We start from the raw sequence: 21,649 nt of genomic DNA, 5'->3' as shown, positions 1-21,649 counted from the left end.
GCAATTCTGACAGCCAGCTCCCAGCGTGGCTTCTACCTGCTCTTTCTGAAGAAGGAAGATTGGCCATGCAGCAATGCTTTTGCAAGGCAACCTTGCATGCATGCACACAGCTGATCTGCACTGCCTGCTAAGCGAGATTTGGCCTCTTTCTCCCTGACCTCCACAGTACTAAGGGTAAATCTCTATGGACAAATGTAGTGATGTGTAAAAAGCACCCAGAGCTGGAGAGGAGAATCTGCTGGGAGGCTGCAGTGCTTTGCCATGGCACCAAGGCTGCTTTCCCTCACCTGAGCGCTCATCTAGTGTTATGCTCTGCACTGTACTGTCTCCATTGCTGCACCTTGTCCTTCAGCTTTCACAGGTCTGAGTGATCCAGGCCTTGAGGAGAGGTGCTGAAAGCAAGCAAGGACCATCTGATGCACAAGTACTGCTCTCCAAAGTTTTGGCCACATTTGATCTATTTACACCAACTTATTCTTCTACAATTGTTTTCAAAACCAGTGTGGATCTTCCCCAATGCACCAAAACCAGAAATTCACATGGCAGGCTTTCAGGCTAGGAATATGCATGTGGATTTATTTGTAAATAGTTTCAAATCCTGGAAGGGTGACTTGGTGCAAGTACATTGGTAGCAGAACACGCTGCTGATGCTGTAACTTCTCCCCCCAACGCTGCACAATGTAAAACTTTGTGACTAGATCATGCCAAGAGCCTTAATTCACTGTTCCATCAAAGGACAAGTCTCCATATTGCTGTCAGTCAGTTTTAGGGTAAATGTTCTGACAGTGAAAGGAAAGAGGCGTTCAGAGTAGGAAAAAAAAAGATGAAGCCACTAAAATGCAAATTTTATTCACAGTTGGCATGTTTATAAATATATATATATTACATTCTTACAATCTACAGTACATTCTAAATATAGAGGGATTCAATCTAAGTGTTTGTGGGAGGGAGGGTGTGTATTAAACTGAGCAACCTAGATTCAATGACAGAAAGAGACTTAATAACAAAATCAGGGCAAGGACTCACTCTGGAAAACAAAGGAAAACTTGAAATATAAGCTGAATTTTAGTTAGTGCTTTGGCACTTTGCCACTGGTCACTGGAGATTGCTTTTGGACCTCACATAAAATGTCATGGTTTTAGGGCTGGAGGGCACATTGGATTCAAAGGGTAATCACTGAAATCCTACCATATGTACATCCTTATCAGAGGAAAACAAAAGATAATCATCACCTCTGGGAGAAACAAATGTTATCTACCAAGTTTAGCTGTTCAGGTTCCAATGTTGAATGTGCAGCACTCCTCTGTGACCTGTGAGTGCCCTCTAAACGTGCTGAGCAGGGGTCTTAAGGAAGCAGGAGCACTGAACAGCCTGACCTCTCCCAAGGAAGAGGACAGACAAAGAGGCAGTTGCTGTGGGTCTGTGAGTTCAGCACAAGTTACACTTACCCAGGAGAGAGTGGCCAGCTTTGGTAGATGACAGCATGTGAAGCAAGTACCAGCATGATACCAACAGTGCCTGTGCGTGGCAAGAGCACACCGTGGGAGAAGCGGATGTGCATGGAAGGAGTGGAAGAAGCCAGATGCTTCCAAAGCTGACTGATGCTAGAAAGTGCCTTCGGGATACTAGATGGGGAGTGCTCCAGGGAGATGGCTGGGAATACAAATCTGAAACAGGACAATCAAATAAAGTGGGCTTTTAAAAATAGCTTCTTCTCTCAAACTTTCCAAAACAGACCTTCCTTTATATGAGTGATTTTTTTTTCTGAGTATAGATTGCATCTTCTCCTATTTTACAAATTAAGAAAGACAGAAAATTGGCTGGCAGAGTTTATTACCTTGGCATCTACTTAAAAAGAGAGTCTCAGTTTTAACTGTATATGTGAATCCATTCTCAGTGCTTGGGAGGCAACCATGCTGGTTTGTAAACAGCCCAGTTACTCTTTCCCCCCCTCCAGATTCTTTGGAAACTCATGACTTTTCAGCTCTGGGAGCTACTTTGCTCACACCGTTGGTTTTTGTCAACTTTACATGAATGTTCTTGGATGGATATTTTCTGCATGTGGCTTGAGTGGCATGCTCTCTTCTTGGATCTATTTATTCTGAGACTGATTTTTTTTGCTCTTAACCAAAGCTTGCAATATTGAACAGTAGAGCTGTGTGAACTTTATAATACTCAAACTGCTCTGGAGTTTGTTCTATCTATTGATTTCCTGGGAAAGCTCAGAGAATGAGACCATATTATTTTTCTAAGTTTTTTTTTTTTCTCATGTTACCATGCATCAAAAAACCACACACATCTCTCACTTCCATCTCTGAGCACAGAGACTTGAATTTTAAGACCTGTCCAGGATCTCTGCTCTCCCAGCTCCTTTTGGGTGGCTTCTTGGGGCTCCATTGAGTTATCTACCAGCTGATTCTTGTTGTCAACTTTGCCCCATTACCCAAAATTAAAGGCAGAAGGTGAGTGAAAAATGAACAAACAAACAAAAATGTCTTTTGTGTCTCATTACACATTTTCATGTAATCTCTCCATGTAGTTTTTAAGTTCTTTGCACTCCCCCAGGTCCATATCCTGGCAGACCCATTTAATATCATCCTCACTACTCATCAAGATTGAGTTGACAGTTGGACACCCATCATCAGAGGAGATAGTAGTAAAGGTGGTGAATTTAACCCGTTTCCTCTTAGAGGTAGGAGAAGTAGTTGGTTCACTTTTCTGTTCCTTCCCTTCAGTGAATGTGGACTCAGTAGAGCTGAAAGATTGTCCATTGATATTTTTGGCTGCATTTGTGTTGAGGAGATACTTGCTCTCCTCATAGTCCACTCCTCTGTCAATGGCTGTGATACGTTCATCCTGCTGAGAGGAGAAATTGATCTGATTCTCCAGAAGTTCTGTCCTGTTGCTCAGCCCAACCCAGTCATGAGAGTGGCTCATGCCTTCTTGCTCTTCAAAGGGAACTTGTTTGTTTCTGTACTTCAAAGCAAAAGTGACACAATTGATGAGGAAGACCAGAATTGCCAGGCAAAAGACTCCCAGAAGAGCATACATTCCTATCTCCAGGTCGCTGAGGCCCCTAGGGCTCTGGACTAGGTCATTCTCTTCCAAGTCTCCATTGTTTCTTGGCAGATCCACCTGAGCAGGGAAGCTGGTGAAGTCTATTGGGATGTTCTGCAGATGACTGTCATCATCCAGGAGGCTTTCTCTGTCTTCTTTCTTGCTCAGGATAGACCTCTGGGTGGTGGTTCCTCTGCCTTGCTCCTGGCCCATGGAGGAGCTGTAATACTGCCCATCCAGCCCAGCTCTTTCCTGCAAAGCGGTTTTCTGACGCCGGTCGCTGGCACGGTTTTCTAGGTGGACACCAGCACCCCTGTGTTTACTGTCACTGATGTTAGGGTTGGCATCGCTCTGCCCAAACTTGACTTTAATGTTACCACTTCCAACAGCTAGGATGCTCTTTCTCTTGGATTTCTGGCATGATTCACTGATCACCATCTCTACCTTCACCAGTGTCCCCTGGCCTTCTGTCTCAGCAGCAATCACAGGCCACTTGAATTTGGGGTCATGGTGAATGGAGACCACCTTCTCATCCAGAGATGTAGCTGACAAGGAGAAGTCTTTGGAGTCATAAATATCCAGGGGCATGACAGATCCATCACTGAACTGGATCCAGCAGCTGATGGCTGCTTCCTGTAACACATAAAACAAATGCACAAACACACTCAGAATAAACACTGAGGGAAGTATGTTCTGCCCTGCTGTATTCCCTCCTCCTCACAAATCCATACACCATTTATAACCAGAAAAGAAATAAAAAGGGAGAGCAATAAAATTAATAACTTGCCAAGATGTGAAGAGAAATACTAGTTTAAAACATTCATTGGTAATAAGATTTGTTTCCCCAAAGGTGCTTAAAGGAGCTGTATCCCCTGGGCTCTGCAGAATCTACTTCAGCACCATAATAAATTGCATGTCAGAAAGCATTACCAGCAACTGAGATCATTTACTGCTGTATATTTAAATGAAAAGAAAAAAAAAATACATTATTTCTAAACTGCTTAAAATACAAAGTCTCCTCCTATTACACACAACACATGCTGAAAAATAGCTAATACAGCAAGTAGGTTCTTATGGCTCCATACCTTCAGTCCTTGACTTTTGTCTCTCAAATTAAACAAGAGTTTTGTACCAGCAGAGGAAGCCAATCAATTGCTTCTTTAGGAAACAGCCAGGCTAATTTTCATTCTTGTTAACAATCAAAAGCAAGACAATAATAAAGTTTAATCTTGTGTCACAGAGATGCAGATTGTAGATTTTGGAGGACATGGAAGTTTATGGAATGTAAATGGGTCAGGCCTGAACACTAATTCTGTACTTGCACCTCTGTAATGGTGCAGTCTTCCTGGGAACCTTGGCTTTTGGTTTCTAACTTGAAACATTTTAAAGTGGTATATTCCAGATAACATGTGGTCACCCATTTCTGAAAATCATGTCCTCTAAGGACTCTCAAAGGGGTACTGAAAATTGTTGTAAAAAAGTCTTGTAACCACCCCAGTGATTTACAGACAAAATTCAGACTGCTCTCCTGGAATCTAATTCCTGCTTCTGACAGCCTGACTTGCTCTGTCTTGGCTGGGATGTTTCTGCCTCATTAGACACTGGAGAATCCACACCAGAAAGACTCCTGGCTAGCTGACTGCACTCTCTGGTGTCTAAAAGGATGTGAACTCTTGTCTGGTAAGAGCTGGGATCACCCTGCTCTGAGACCGAGCCTGACAGACAGACAAACACCCAACCAACAGAATAATAATCACAACAAGCATGATTCTAGAAGTCTGGTTTCTTTAAATAGTCAGTTTTTCAAGCAGACAGCATTTACATTTTAACTCAACCTATACAAAGAGAATAAATATATAAAGTGATCTTTTCAATTGTGTCCAGCATGTAGTCATTCACCTGTTCAGATCATCGAGAATAAGCCTCTGGTCTTTTGGGATTGTGTCGTGCATAATCTAGTGGCCTGATTGCAAAACTCTTCCAGCCATAAAGCTCCCCTTGCTTCAGTGGGAGATTTACTTCTGTCTCTATTTCAGGACAGAGCCCCAAGACTTTGGTGACACTGTCATAAATCCTGGCTTTGTGTTTATTAATCTTTGGATATTTCTCGAAGGCCATATAGAATTTATGTCATCAACTCTCATCCTCCCACTGCGTTGCTTAAACCTGCATAATCATGTAATAATTTTGCACTGCTTTGATTACAGGGATTGTGCTCTGGAAATCATCTGCTAAGCAAAGGACGGAGTCAGAAGCCTTTCAAAATGGAGTTAGTCCTTCAAGAGTTGGACTTGGTGATCTCCAGTGGTCCCTTCCAAGCCCTAACCTCCTGTAATCCTCTGAAGGGTGGAAGGTGCACATCTTCCTCACTGGTTTAATGCTGACCCAGTGCTGTTCTGACTGTATCCCTGCAGCCAGAGAGGGACTCCTGCAGACATCATTTCTGGGAACTGAAATGTCAGTGCTGAGCAGCATGCTGGGACTAAATGCCATCAACCCCACCTTTTGCACCGATTTCAAGGCAGTTGGTTTAACTCCCCATGTCAGCAATGGAATAGCTCACTGGCCTTATTTCTAGCTGCCTGGCATCGATTTCTTAACTCCTGGAATACTATGGGAGCTTGATTTTTTTATCACCCTATAAAGACAGCAGTTCTGCACCATTTCTCATCGTGCATCACAAGGATAAGGCCCTGTGATGAATTAGCACCTCAACAGTTGGCCAGATTCCAAACATGCATGCCATGACTGTTTACCTTTAAAGTTCAAAACATGTTTAAGCATTAAGAATCCAGTGCATCCTTGATGTAAATCCCAGATTCATGGACTTGGGTTGGGAAAAAAAAAAGTTTATATTTCAAATGTAAATAGAAGCACAAGGGCAAATATCAAGCAGGGGCTGACAGGACATGGCAAAGTCCAAAAGCCCTTGGTAACTCAGTTCACTAATAAAAGGATGAAGAATAACAGGGAAACAGAAAACAGTTTATGAAATCATGAAGCAGGAAATGAGTCAATGATGCTGATTCATATTCTAGTAATGAATCAGAATGAAAGGGATGTTCCCTAACATCTTAAAATGGCCACAGAAAGTAAATAAAGGAAGAAGAGTTTGCCAGATTCGAAACATTTTCTCATGCAAAGATGTGCTTAAAGAGCTGATCTCATTGCCGGTGCAGGGAGGCTGATCTTGGCAATCCAGTCAGCAATATCTCCTGTGATTTAGTAGGTACTGGATGGGGCAGAAAGTGGGAGTGTGCATATAAGGGGACTGCTGTTGCTTAATTATGACACCTCATTGAGTTAGTTGCACGTATAATTTATGGGATGCAGCCAGGACAGATGGGCTATGTTTGTTGTTTAGACATAGAGACATTCTTGATTTTCTGTTAGGGTACCTGCTGACCTTCAGAAAAAGGTGCCCATAAAGAAACTGGTTTATTAGCATCACATTAATAAATATCTGCTTGATCCCATCAGTTTATAAGCTGAGTATAGTGAATCTGAGTGGTGTTTCACAACACAGTCCTGGGGGCAATAGTACCTGCTTTGGAGACTGGAGCAGCTCCTGTGCTACTGCTGTAGCAAAGATGGCTTTATTGCTGCCGGGACTGAGCTGCAGAGAAAGTGACAATCCAGTCACCAGCTGCACACCCAGGTCAGTTATTGTCACCTTCTCATCCAGAACTGTCACTGTCTTCTCAGCCAAGATGGCATCTGAAAGGGGGGACAATATCTGAAAAGAAAAATCGAAGTTAGCAACAGCCACTTTGCACAGCACCACGCTGTGCAAAAACAGCTGCATGGAGCTACTCTAACACAGATAAGGGAGATTTATGTTAATGGGAAGAATTACTTTTAGCAGACAGATACTATTAAGATATGATTTAAAAAAAGCTAGTCACATTTTATAACTCTCCCACAATAATAGGGTGCTCACAGCATCTTTTACCAACACAATTCTATTCAGCTACACCATTCCCCTCTGTGCTATGCTAACCACATCTGCTTCAGCTGCATTAACTACTTGGAAATGGAATCTTTATATGGAATGCAATTATTGTATTAATGATTGTGGGTTTGGGTAGCACATATACAATGCAATCTGTAGATTTAAATAAGATCCATACAATAAGTGACATTTATTTCTATCCTATAGCAAGAAAGGTAATGTACTGCTACAATAAACACTCATGGTACTGTCTACAAAATTGACTGAGCAAATTTGTTTTGGTTATAAAAGAGTGCATGGAGGTCACTGCACTGCCACATGACATCCAAAGAAGCTCATTAGGAGGCAAGTTGAATTTAATGATCCACACAGAGTACAGAAAATGTTGGAAGCAGAGGGATTCTTTAAAGACAACCTGCTCTCAGCGTTTTTCCCTCGGATTTTTCTTTCCCTGCTTCTGTGTGCATTTGTAGGAGCACCATAAGTCCCAGAGCTTTGGAAAGTCATTCAGAAAATCTTTACAGATTTTGCAGAAAGTCAAAATCTCAAATTCCATTTTCCAGCCCTGTCAGCCTGTGTTATTGACAGGTGTGGTGGTTGCTTTCTGGTGTGACAGTTGGGGATGATGAGCATGTTTGGAGAGCTGGAGGTTTTTTTCCTGTTCAAGTGCTTGTTAACATCTTTTCTACTCTGTAGTATCACTAGATTCATCATTCCCTCCCCCACTCTTTTCTTCTGGGACTCTATTTTTCTAGTCCAAGTATTTCTCTGCACAGCAGAGAAGAGCTGCCAATGACATGATGCATAGGTTTAGGTGAGTTACTTCAGAATAGCTCATATACAGTGCTATTTATAGGTCATATTTTGACCATATTGGCTGACATTGATGAAACTAAATCTGCATCCCTGGAGAACACTGCTTAGTCAGTCTTTTAACATCATTCTAGAAGCACCAATTGTTGTTATTGCTTTGTGCATAGTCTGGAATGTGCCCTAACATTTCTATTTTCTAATGCACTGCTTGAACTTGCAAGGTGTGCAAGGATTTGACACCTTGAGACACATATTCCAGTCTTGGTTCCTCAAGCATCACTATCTGATTCTTGCTTTACCCATTTGTCTTCCAGTGCAGGCCTTGAGTAGACTGAGCTGTTTCCCCCACTGCTTTCCTGTGATAGCCCATACACCTGCTTCAGGTTCCAAAAAAGCCTCAGACAAATATGATCAGAAACAGCCTCCAAGTACACAGGTTGGGCTAAACTCACTCAAAGTGCAATCTGCATACTTGAGGGCACAAGATAAGAAGAGAAAACCATCTTCACTGTATCTTCCAGGCCTTGCTGCAATTCTGCTTCATTCAAAAACATATGGCTTTGGTTTCTGTTGCTGATACAAGAAGCTGCTGTAGATCTCAATGCCTCAGCTCCCAAAATGGAAGGTTAATGAAGAAAAAGGAATAAGTAATCAGTCTTCCCTACCTGAATTGTTGTCATTCCAAGCTCCTGCCCAATCAGAATCTGTCCATCCTGCAGCTTGGCGATTCTTGGCTCCTCCACCTGCATGAAGTCACTCACCAGGTCAGTGATGTCAACCTGCCAGTCAGACCCCAGCAAATAGCTCAGCTGGCCAGCAGGGTCTGGGGCTTCAGCTACAAACTGCGTGAGGACTCGCACCATTGCGTGTTGGTACTGAAGGGCGCAGCCTCTTCCCTTACGGTCATCCTCCTCTTCATCTTCACTGTCCCTGGCTGGTCTGGTAGGACATCCAGAATTAAAAAATTATTTGAACTGTGCTAAGAGATCTTACATTAGGCTAACAGAAGTCTTCAGCCTAGCTCTGGAACAAGGAACCTTTGCTTCCATTGACTGTTGAAGCTGCTTCCTTCAGTGCCTTTCTGCAGTCAAGTTCCCCCACTTTTATCCTGTTTCTCTTGTTCATAACTGGGACCTCCAGGCTGCCTTGATCTCCAAAAGATTTGCTGACATCACCAACTGGCCAGCTAGTTTTGTTTCCACATTGTCCTCTGCAAATATCTCTCAGTATTTTCCTTTACTTTCAGGACCTTCACATTTATTTATTTATTTATCCTGAAGCTTTCCCATAAACATCTTTGTGTTGCCATGGAAATCTCTCCACTTACATACACATCTCTTTCTGTCTGGCATTCAGGCTGAAATCACATCTCCACCACAATCCCCATCTCTGCTGTGATACCAACAGAAACCTGGTAATCCATGATGTCTTCATAGGCAGGTGGGAATAACAAGTGCCTACTTTACCAATTTGTTCTTGTTCATAGTTACAATGACAATGGACACAAACAGTCTAGATCTGCCTACATCCATATTCTGTCCTGTCATTCACATGCCACCTGACTATCTTTAAAGCCCTAGTGTACCAGTGTCTTGACTTTGGGGCACTGAGCAGTGTCCCTGGACCCTCCAGTAATGTAAAGCAAGTCTGTACTAGTTGTGACCTTTAACAATGACTACATTAACTAGCAGGACCTGTCAGCCAGACTGGAGACTGATCAGCCTTGCCAGAGATGGTCCTTGTTGATGTCTTCCTCCTGCCTCATGGCTGATCTTGCCTGACTTGACCAGTTTGCTCTTTCCTTCTCAGTCACTGGAGCCATAAAGGGAAATTGATCTCCAGTGTAGGCTCATGCAACCTGCAGTTTCCATTTCCCCCACACACCCAGTGAAGGAGCCTATCGAATAAATGTCTGCTGACCTTCACATTTAGACTGGAATTGCATTAAGGCCAAATGAGCATGTTCAGATCCACTGGTCCTGACAGGTCTTTGGCAAGTGCACAGCCCAGAATGAACATCCTCTAATGAAACCTACCTCTTATTAGAGATGATGGGGACTCTCCACCCCTTGATCTGATTTAGTTCTGTGTCAGAGACCTCTATCTGCAGCGGGAGACGAGGAACCCAGACTGTCATTTCTAAAGGGGCAGTCAGATGCTGGTAAGTAAAATTAACTCTGACATTCACTTTGCCTTTCATTTCCTTCCCATTGACAAAGACATAGTCACATCTGTCAGAAACCTGAAAAAAAAGGAGAAGGAAAAAAAATAATTAATGACCCTCTTCACAAATTATAAAGTACACCACATGCTGGGAAAGGGAGTGAAGAGAAAGGATATAGGTTTAAACTAGCTCCAAGTTCAGAGGACAAGTAGGAATAACAAGAAAGGTGCCTGGTGTGCCTATAACAGCCTGTGTAATTTGGCATCATTTTAACAGGCAGGCTTTTTCTGCTATAAACATTTCCAGTATAATCTAAGATAAAAGAACAGCTTCTTCCTGTCCTTAATTCCCACTCCAACACAAGGATTGCCCTAGTATAATGGCACCAAGAGAGGATTCTTCTCCTCTCCCCAAAGCTGAGTCAGTCTCTGCTACCTTCCTCCTCTCCTTTGTGTGCAGACCCAAGAACACCACATACCTATGGGGAAGCAACAGGGAACTGCATCTATACAGAACTGAGTAGGGGACAAATTTTTCTAGTCAATCTGCAGTTGGGAGAAAGGATTCTTCAGGGCATGGGATGCTCACATCAACCACAAACTAAACACAGGGAAGAGCTTGCTGATGCCCAGTGGTGCTCACTGGGGTTAGACATCATCTCTGCTGCAAGCCTGGCAAAGGCCTTACACAATGTTCTGCTCAAGCTAGTCTTGATGTCACTTTATTTATTACCTGCAGCTCTGGACATCAATATTGCTGAGAGTTACTAAATCTCACTCAAGCAATTTAGCAGCTATTGCAAGGATCTAGGTGAGCTGACAGGACCTGTTCATTACAGCTGGTTAAAATATATGAGTAAATGTACACGTCAAAGAATTTATTAACTACCACTTTACCATGCTGATGATCTGAAGGAATGATCTATTAAAACCCTGAACTCTTTTCACAATCCATTACCAGTCAGACCTTCTATCCCATTCTGCAGATGTATTTAATATTTCTGACTCCAGAATGCACAGCCTCATCCTCAGCTGAGTTTAATGTCATTTTCTACTTTCCTGTTTAAATGCTAAATGAATTTAAATCGTATTTAAATATCACCAACTTTCATAGGATAATTTGCATTCCTAATATTATTATCTTTGAACAACAACAACCCCCCTTGCAGACAGATCCATAGCAAATCCATTTCCATCCTGGTTTGCCTGAGCCTAGGTAATGTACCAAAAAAGGTTATCATGGCTCTTACAATGTCTCTCTTGCAGGCAATGTCTGGTTTAAGGTCAACATCTTAGAGTTGCTATCAGATTCAGCAGTAAGGAATTGATTTGCAGGCAGAATTATGTTTTTGGGGATATTTTCATGCTAGCATTTTTTACACTAGCTCTTAACAGCTCCTGTCAGAATCCAGTCTCATTGTGCTCATTCCTTCCTTCTTTCCAGCTAGACGGAAAACCTAGCTGCTGTCAAAAAAGCCTCAAAGCATGGGGGTCTGTGATGCAAGGAGAGGACCTCACAGCAGGCAGCTGAGCACGGGTAAGTCCCAGATGTGCTTGGGGCCTGTGGCACTAGTGTAATATCCACTTCATCATCATGCTGAACCAAACTGGCCTGAGCCAGGATCAGACTCTGCAAAACTCTGTGAGAAGTTTCGTGTGAGCCTGCAGAAATTGGCTGTGGGGAAGGTTGGAGGCATAAGCACATTCCCTGTCTGAGAGTAGCATGCCTGGGCAGTAGCAAGAGAGCAGATGTGATTCTTGTATCCTTGCAGAAGGCACACTAATGTGAGCGTAACATTTTCAGGGTGAGAACTACATCATACATCCACCTTGCAATGTCTGATAGCTTGTCTGACAGGCAGGAAGTCAGAAGACCTTCAGGCAGTGCCTGGTACATCTGCTCCTTCTCCTACCCCATGGGCTATCGTGCTTCCATAAGCGAAGTCATCTCTTCTTTTCTGGCACCACACTTATCCCTGTTGCCCTTTTGTAGCTGGAGTGCTGTTCTCAAACCAGACTGCTCTCCTACATGCTAATAAGCTCTGTCTGCTGCTTCTACCTTTCCTCTTTTCCCCAGGATGCCAGTGAGAAGAAGAACTGGGCAGCACCTCAAAGCACCTGAGAGGAAACAGATCAAAGCTGAAGATGAAGTGGCCCCAAGGAAAACATTCAGCCTGGGAGCTGATTGCCCCGAGGACCTTCACTTGTCTTTGTGCTCTGCAGGCTGGGTACACATGAAGGGCCTGAAGACAAGGATTCTTTCTAGTAGTGCATGGGGCCAGATAACAGCTTTCAGTGTGACTTCCTCACCACATCTGCTTCCAGCTAGCAGCACCTCACATTCGTGAATCCTAGCTAATTAACATTTTAGGCAATTTAATGTTCCCATGGGTGATCAACCTGGGACTGAAATAATTTCCTGGTGATTTAAGGGAAGAGGTAAACTGTGCCTTGCAGCACAGAAATCATAGTGGCAGGATAATTCCAAACAACTGCAGTGTTCTTTGCAGAGGAGGGCACTGAGCCCTTGGAACCCTTCTCCCCAACAGACCACTTCTGCCTCTGCTGCATGTCCTCTGCTTTGCCCTGGCAGCTGGGCTTCAAGCAAGAGACCTGCCAAACATCTTCCTGCTTAGGGTAAGGCTTTGCTGTCTGAGCAGTGGGTGGAATTCTGTTGTGGTTATTAGTCTATGTGTGTGTGAAGAGCAGTTCGGCACATAGCGGGGTGCAACAAGGCTGGCTCCCCCAGGCAACAGAAGTAACTGCTGAATTATGTCAGTAAGAGATGGGAATTAGACTCTCCAATTTTAAATCCATTAATGCTCAAGCAATAGCCAAAGCAAGAAAATTTGGCAGGCAAACAGACTCCTGTTCCAACTATATCAGGGTTTATTACAGAAAGAGAGTTAAAAAAAGACTTCACCCCTAAAAAACTATTATATGAATGATTAAATAAATACCATGACCTTGTGCTTTCAAGATTATGGTTTATAGAACAAACTGATGGTCAGGAAAAGAATGACCAGGCTTGGGATACCCACCCTCTCCTGCTTCCCTTTCTGTAAGCGAAGACGACGACAACTATGAGCTCATTCAGCTCCCAGCCAGCCCTTCACTGTTTGAATGAATAAGCATCACTGTTCTGCTGCAGTTTGCATGCAGTCGTAACAGAGCAACATCAAAACATGGTGCAAAGTAGAGTACATTTTCATAAATCAGGCCAGGACTTTCTGAAATGGGTCATGAATAGAAAGGCAGCTTAGCCATGGCCGTGTTACTGCAGACACATCCGAGCCATTCATCTTCCCACACAAGAGAAGGACCAACAAGATGTACCAAAGGAGAAAAATCGAGCTTCCCTGTCTCTTTTCAGATTGAGTTTTCTAAGCTGTTTGTTGGAAATGAGTGAACATTTTCTGAAGTGAGTTTGACAGGCCTCAGCTGAGCCTCCGCGGGACAAATACACACATGAGCAAAGCCCCGCTCGATGCAGCTCAGCAGCTGGCAGCCTTTGGGCAGCCCCTGCAGCTGACAGAGGCAGAGGGAGCGACTGGGTGCCCCCTCACATGGCTTCTCTGTGTTAGTCTTGTTGTGGGCAGCACAGAGAAGCTTCTGCTGCTGCCGCTGAAGCCTTTTCTGAGCCTGCAGGTCTCCTTTTCAATCGGTAATGGATTTCAATTCCTCAGTCTGTCAAGCAGCTCCTTTTCTTTAGCATTAATTCATCTAAACAGCCTTTAACTACCAACCTCCTTCCTGTCCTGCAGCTCTTGCTTCACACGCCTCAGCACACACCACAGACATGGCTGTGGTTCAAGTTTATTAAATGCATGAGTGGAGTGACTGCACATACCCTCAGATACTTCTGCAAACAGAAGAGAGGGTCTGTGCTCACCCAACAAACAGCTCCCCAACACGTAGGTATTATGGGAATTAGAAGGTTGCAAAGCTTGGGCCCAAACCAGGTAAATTTCAGAAAACTATTAAACACACAATAAAATGCAAGAGGAACGACAAAGGGGCTGGAGGAAGGTGGGAGATTTGTGGCAAAAGACAATTGGTTTTCTTTCCAAAATCTGGGGACTCCCACTTATATCACCTTTTCCTTCCCTTCTTTTTAGTTTTGCTGTCTCAGGGATGACAACTCCAGTTTTCAGTGAAGGTGACAAGGGCTCAAGGGGAAAAAATAGTTTTTATTTTACTGATAATGTACTGCTGGAATCCATCTCTCTGTGTTGTGGCCACTGTAATTCAAGGACATTATAATGCCATTAAACCCTTCTGGTGCTGTGCTCCCTTGCTAGAGCCTTTCTGGGCTTTATATCACTGGAGCTTTTCATACAACTACGCTGAGCTGCCCTCCATTAATTAAGAGAGGCTGCACTTAGCACTCACAAGAAACTCCAGAAATTCTCTCAATACAGGGGACTTTTATCTCTTGAGGGAACTGGGGTTTGAAAGGGTATTTTTGGAGCACAAACTTGGTAGGTTATAGAAGTGCTTTGGGTTTCATTTGGCTCCTGCAGCTCCACCTCTTTTTCTTCCATCGGTGAACAACTCAGACAGCTTCCTCTGAGTCACACACACATATCTAATCTCTGTGTGCCAGGGCAGCAGAGGTCAGAGGTCTCTTATTGCCAGTGCAGCACAGAATTAGGAATTAGATTTCTCAGTGCACCATGTACATACCAAACACGTGGCTTCTGGCAAGCTGGATGTCGAGTCCAATCACCAGTGCTACGAAATGTGCAGAGTGGAGTATTTCAAATGTGGTCAGCACTGCTTTTGGTTCAAACCCCTGGTCTTATTGTCAGAAATGAGAATAGAATTAAGTCATTCCCTACCATAACATCCTCCTGCAAATATGCATTCCTCAGCTCCACATGCAGCTCTGTACATTAGATACCCCCAAACTGACCCCCAAATTCAGCTGGAAGCCATGATGCTGCCATGTCACTTTAACACAAGACTGGGTTTCTTGGGAAAAAAAAAAATTGATCAGAAAAGGAGGGTGGGATTGCTGGCCTGAGGCACTTCTTTTTTATGTTTACTGAAAAAGCCTGTTTGTGTTATTTGAAAAGAAATCAGTGCTGTCCTTTAAGACATCCACACTCTGTATACTCCTCAGGTGTGACCACAAGCAAGAGAAATTTGCTTTAATTAATTTCTCTGATTTTATTTCACAGTTTGCTAGGCTATCTGTGGAAGAAAACATTAAACTCTTTGAAGTCCTGTAGTAGCAGAACTTCTGCTAGCCTGGAAAAAACATGGCAAGGGAGCAATAAGGCTTCTCACAAATCACACAAGATCCCTGTCACATGGCCTCCTGCATCCAGTTCTTCAGTGAACACTGTTCCTATCCCTTTCCTAAAAGCATTTCACTGTTCTCCCCATTACCTTTCTGCAGAGGCTGTCTTCAGAAGATAGTACTTTGTGTGGCCAACTATTTGTTTGGTCCCATAAACTCCACAGTAGCTTTAAGCTGAATAGAATCAAAAGATCTAATGGGAGGGAGGGAAAGGAGAATGTACATCATAACTCCCAGAAGAGGTACCCTGCATTTTGCTGTTAACTCTCAGAAAATAGCTGTAACATTCTTTCCCCACCTCATTATCATTATTAAATTCCCATGGGATAACAGTAAAACCCTCACAAAACCCCTGCTTTTCTGCTAGAGTAATTCTGTTGGAACTCTTACAAAGTCACAGCTAATATGTCTGTGGAAATCATAGAACTGTCTTGATTGGAAGAGACCTTTTAGATCATTGAGTCCAACCTTCAAACTAAGACCACCATGGCCATTACACCATGTCCTGAAGTGCCATGTTCCCACATTTCTTGAACGCCTGAACACCTGCAGTATGAGATGCAAGGGTTACTAATTCAGTGTGGCACTGCAGACTAAATGACACCAACCAGTGACCCCTCACTCACCTGATTAAAGCCCCTTAGCTGTTGGGAGAAGCACAGAGGTCTGGTTCCATTGCCCTCCCCCAGGGATGCCAGCAGAGCCAGTGCCCACATAAACTGGAACATCACATTAACAGATAGATCCAGCTCCAAGTTTATCTCCTGCAGAACTCCAGCACCCTGAGCCAGACCAAGCTGAGCCAGGCTCAGATGAACCAGGTCACAGTTCTGGTTTGGATGTTTCAAGGGTGGCCAATTAGGAAAGTAAATCTGATATTTCCACAGAAAATCTGGATTTTGGAAACACTCTGGAACTCTGTCCCCAGTCCTTGTTCCTGTAAGTGATCCTTCCTGCACACAAGACTCTCCACTCTTCAAACACAGCCCTGCCACCTTGGTGAGCTCACGGGACCTCTTCTTATTTAGCACTGCACACATTTGCTGTGGTCTACCAGCATAAATGGGGATATTTAGTAGTAAGTTATGTTAATGAGCCCTGCCTAAATCACTGCTGTCAGAAGAAGAATGGGGGAGTCTCTTATAACCATTAAAAATGAATGAGGAGGGAAATAAATAAGCAAAAGCAGCTCATTTGAGCAATAAAAGGCTCCAGAACACAAGCTGTGTACCAAGGTACAAAAGGATGAGGCCATTATTAGCTCTATAAGTCACTTACAAATGGCTCAGGGGAGGGGGAGTCACCTTTAATCACCCAGGCTTTAACCCCAGGTACTGGAGTGGGATTCATGCCTGTGAGAACTGAATCAAGCCTGAAATTATGCAAGGCAGAGTTAAATGGCTCTGAAGAAGTAGCAGCACAGGGGGTAGGTCAGCCCTAAGCACAGCCTGTGTCAAGCCAAACCTGGGATTCTCTGAGGACCTTGAGGTTAAGAAATAGCCATCCCCAGATCTGATTCCAGCAGCAGCAGATTTTTACCCACCCTGGATGCCACTGGAATTAGGAACAACCACTGAACAGCTGCTCTTCAGGAATAATTAAAGCACCTCCTGCATTGCAAGAAGATGATTTTATTGTTGTTCCCCAGAAAGAAACAGTGAAGGCAAATGAGTATCACATCAAGTTTAGGGATGATCTTCCTGTTCCTCAGGTACTCAGTGACCTTCATGTTCAGCAGAGTAGACTTCCCTGGCCAAGATGCTCTACAACTGCCTCAATTTCTACCAGGGGGAGGTTTAGATTGGATATTAGGAAAAATTTCTTTAGTGAAAGAGCAGTCAGGGAGTCTAAGTCTAAGTTTCTAAGGGTCCTAGTAGTGTGTTCCTTGCTTGGCATCTCCATAGTGTCATGAGGAAAGCCCACCTAGCACTGCTCCAGAGGAAGTTCAGCAATAAACAGATATTAGCATAGACCTGTGGAAATGGAAGGTGTTTTTTTACTGCACTAATCCACCTGAAGCACATCATAGAGCTTATTGATTAAGAGAACCCTCGTATCAGTGAATTTCTAACAATTTTTTTAGGTTGTTCTATAGCTTTGTGGCAAACATCCATATATTAGCCTCAGCAAAACATACCTGAGTGAAATATGCAGTGACACATTTCAAAAGGACTTAGAAATCTGGGCAAAGAGCCAGTTCTAGCTGCAAGTTGAATACTTCCTTTGTGAACGTTATGGATCTGACACAATGTTTGCAGTGAGTTGGTGTCACTAACTGACAAATTCCTTCATTGAAAGAATCACCTTTTGGCACATAAGATTTTGGTGGCTTGGGGTTTTTTTGTTTGGTTGGTTTTTTCCTTCCAGGGTTCTTTTGTACCCATTTCCACTACTAAGGACAGTCAAATTTGTCTCTGTGCAGGGGAGTTGCACAGAATCAGTACATTTTTCAAGTGAGAGAAGAGCAGCTGCCACACAGTCATGTGTGAACACATCACTAAGCCCTTGTACACACTTCAGTACCTGCCTAAAAGCTATCTTCAGTGTGTAAAGAGCTTCTTCCTTGTCCCCACTTGTCCCACTTGTGCCTGGGACAACCAAGGGTGATAATGTGTTTAGGGAATATCAGGAGAGCTGCCTGGAGGGTGAATGCTTTATTTCAGGAGGGCTTTCTAGACACCTACGTTTGTTTTAATTTTTGGGTCATGAAATTCAGTTTCATTTCAATTTCAAATGATTAAATTTATGTAAAAATACCATAACATCAAGGGAAAAGCTATTTTAAAATCAAAAATCAAAACATTTCATTTTGGAAATGTCAAAGCAAGATGTTTCTTTGACATAACAGGAACCTGCTAGCATCCTTTTCTTCCTTTGGTTGCCAGAGATGAAATTCCAAGGAAATCAACATAAATTCATGAAGCTGTTTTACAGAACTACAAATTCTGACTGAATGCATTCTGTCAAATTTCCCAGAATAAGTCACAATCAGCTGGGGCCACGAGTGAAAACAAAACCACCACAATGAAGCTCTGCTCAATTAAAATCCAATCACATAGAGTCTGGAGTACCCTTGGTGCAATGGTAGTGCTATTCTCATTTGCAGGAAGGAAAGGAAAGGCACATAACAATCTTTTTGGAAGTCAGATTAATTCTCAACTTCATCACACACTTATTAGATGCCTGTGTGTAACTTATTGAGGTCCATACTCTCAAGGATATTGAAGTGCCAACGCTTGCTGAACTCAAGGGGAGTTTGCTGGTTGAATCTGTTCAAGAATCCGGGCTGTAATCTCCCACCCATGTATTTGTAAAATGAAGATGCTATCCCCTTGTTCTACAGGGATTTTGCAAAGCTTAATCTCTAAGAAACAAGAAAGACTCAGGTGCTAAGATTACATGAGTACTTCTTTCTGTTGCTTAAAATGCATCTGCAGTTAGAGGACAAACCTTCCCTTTTTCCCCTGCACCAGAAGTCGATCACAGCCACACCGAGGGCACAAGTCGATTCTGTGGGATGAGGCACAGGGTGGAACTGTGTCCCTGCCAAGCAGGCAATGCACAGAGAAATCAAATGGCTTCATTCACTCCTGCTGTTCTCCACTCCTTTTGCTGCTATGGCCATCCCTCATTTGCTGTTGGCTAGGCTGCAATTCCTGCTTTCCAGCTGGAAAGGGAAGGTGGCAACTTCCTGCCCACCTGCTGCTCTTGATATTCAGCAAGCAGCCATCCTGCCAGCACAGGATAAGCACAGGAATGAGACTTCTTTGGTGTCTGCTCCTCTAAATCAGCACAGGAATGAGATTTCTTTGGTGTCTGCTCCTCTAAATCAGCAGGACAAGGGAATGTCAGCACTGTCACGTAGGAGAGCTTTAGACAGGCAAACACTGTCTGATGACTAACCAGAAAGCTGCTGGACTCAGCCCACCACCCCATGCTTTAGATTTTAGAAGCCACAATTGTTTTTAATGAATGTGACAACACTTTCTTGCCTATGTTAATTAAGTTACATCTTCCTATTTCTCTCTTCATCTGAAAACCACATGTACTCTGCGTCACTCGCTGCAGTCACCCAAGCAAAGTGGGAGAAGAGTGATAAACACATCCAGCACCCCAAGCTTTTCAGCACTGAACTGAGAGCAGCATTTCTCCCCTCCTTCCAGTAAAGCTTTGAGTATTGACAACAGAATGACTTTGCTTCACACTCGTGAAAAGAAAGGAGACACACAGGCTGCTTGTTTGTCTCTGGGCAATAAATCCCCGCCTTCCAAGCAAAGCAGAGCTGATGAAGAATGTGACAAATGTGATGGACTAAATGCTGAAACCATGCTGTAAAGGGGACAGTCAGTCTTCCAGATTTGTCAGATCCTGTCAGTGAAACAACGTTGGGGAGAGGAAGAAAATTGAGACACACATGGAGTCTGAAATAGCCTGTTCTGAGGGCTGCTCCTCTGTACCTGAGAGCCCCTGCCTTTGAGAGCAGCTGAGAGGAAAATGGACAGAACTGCACATGATACAATCCTGACTGAATGTACAGGAAGGTAAAGCATTTCAAACAACTCCTGTATTATCTGAGGTCAGCTGAAGGACGTTAGGAGAGGCTAAATCTCCCCAAATGTAAAAAGGGCTGGTGAAGGAGCACCAGCAATGCTAGTGCAGAGCAGAGCCACTGCTGCCCAGCTCTCCCAGCAGCACACAGAGGCAGGCTGTGAAATTAAAAGCCAGCAGCATTAGTCTGCAATTGGTAACTTTGATTTTGCCTGTAATTAGCATGACAGTGAAACTAGGTGTGCAAAGCATCTAATTGTCATATCCAGGATACTTCATGCTCCTCTTGTCTACAGGAAACTAAAATCTCTGCCAACTCCTTCCTGTTCCACAGATGATCCAGCACACAGTTCAGCTGAGGCATCATATTTTTTTTTACTGTATTTCTGTCATTCACATATGGCTGAAAATATTTCCATTGGCTGCTGTAATGCTCACTGATTTTACACTGCTCTGTACTGTATTCAGCAACAAAACTATATTTAGATGAAGCCACCAGGTATGTGCTTTATGCCCTCATATGCTGACCACAGAAAGTACATGTGGCATTCCCAGTGCTCTGCTAGATCTATGCTAAAAGAAATGTTTTACTTGAATGTTGGTTGTTCCAAACAAAAGGTCTTTCTAAGAAAATAATTCCTTACACAGAAAAGGTTTCTCATCTGTGCCAACCAGGGATAGTGCAACTTCCCAAAATGTCCCACAGAGGCCAAGGCTCATCCTTGTTTCTTAAGTTGGAGATGTGCTGATAGCATGGATGGATTGTACTGCTAAATCTTTCCTAATTGGATCTCGTTAGTCCCAAAGGAACACCTCTCTGAACTCGTCCTCCCTGTTCAGGGTGAGTGTACCAGGGATCTGACACCAAGGATCTCACATCTCACTTTGCTGTGGTCTTCCAACAGGTTACTTCTCTATGAGGCAAGGTTTCTGCAATGTAGAGATCATCCCCCTTTGAGAATCATAAAATCCAGGTGGAGGGGGGCTTGGACTAGATGATCTTTTGAGATCCCTTCCAACTCCTAACATTCTGTGATTCTTCCTCCTGAAAATGTTTCATTAACATGTAGCAAGTCTTTATAGTCACAGAGGAGATGAGACCCCCCCCCTCCCCCCCAATAACCCAGTGATGTTCCCTTCATAAATCTCTTATGACATCTAACCAGAACAGGAAAATGAACCTATTTACTGTTAATACAATTAATAATTATTTAATTAAAATCTGTGTGATTCAGTTCTTTTGGTCAGAGATCAAATCACATGCCTAAGGCTTCACAGAACATTTGTGACCCAGGCAAGGGATGAATCCCAAAATCACAGGGCTCTCCTATCACCATGCTCTGTTATTCAAAGCTGGGGCGGACCTGGCCTGCAGCCAGCAGTTCCCTTGGCCCCACCATACTTCTGCTGTTGGCAGACATGCTGCCTCCACCCTCATGGGTTCCTGTGGCTTTCAGTAGCCATGGTACCTTTTTTCTTTTCTCCCAGGCAACCAGTGACAGAATGAGAGGACACAGTCTCAAGCTGTGCCAGGGGAGGTTTAGGCTGGATGTTAGGAAGAAAGATTGGCCATTGGAATGTTCTGCCCAGGGAGGTGATGGAGTCACTGTCCCTGGAATTGTTTAAAGACTGGATGAGGCACCTAGTGCCATGGTTTAGTTGATTAGATGGTGTTGGGTGATAGGTTGGACTTGATGATCAAAAAGGACTTTTCCAACCTGGTAATTCTGTGATAGCCTTGCAGTGTAATCACATAGGTAAGGTGTAAGGACTGGATTACCTACATCTCTGCAGTATTTGCACAGCACAGT

At 43.5% G+C, this 21,649-nt stretch overlaps 1 protein-coding gene across 1 annotated transcript in view; it reads right to left on the bottom strand.

The window, feature by feature from the left end:
* Nucleotides 1–2,508: 2,508 nt before the first annotated feature.
* The window catches only part of LOC128975706 (transmembrane protein 132D-like), a 259,696-nt gene continuing 240,555 nt past the window's right edge, over nucleotides 2,509–21,649 (bottom strand). The window contains exons 6-9 of the mRNA XM_054392723.1: nucleotides 9,859–10,064; nucleotides 8,488–8,761; nucleotides 6,602–6,793; nucleotides 2,509–3,690 (exon numbers count right to left, since the gene is read on the bottom strand). Of these exons, the coding sequence (XP_054248698.1) occupies nucleotides 2,509–3,690; nucleotides 6,602–6,793; nucleotides 8,488–8,761; nucleotides 9,859–10,064 (1,854 nt within the window). The remainder of the gene's footprint in view (nucleotides 3,691–6,601; nucleotides 6,794–8,487; nucleotides 8,762–9,858; nucleotides 10,065–21,649) is intronic.

This window comes from Indicator indicator, chromosome 26 (assembly GCF_027791375.1).
Source record: "Indicator indicator isolate 239-I01 chromosome 26, UM_Iind_1.1, whole genome shotgun sequence".
In the NCBI taxonomy this organism is placed as follows: Eukaryota; Metazoa; Chordata; class Aves; order Piciformes; family Indicatoridae; genus Indicator; species Indicator indicator.
This window is presented reverse-complemented; position numbering and strand designations above follow the sequence as displayed.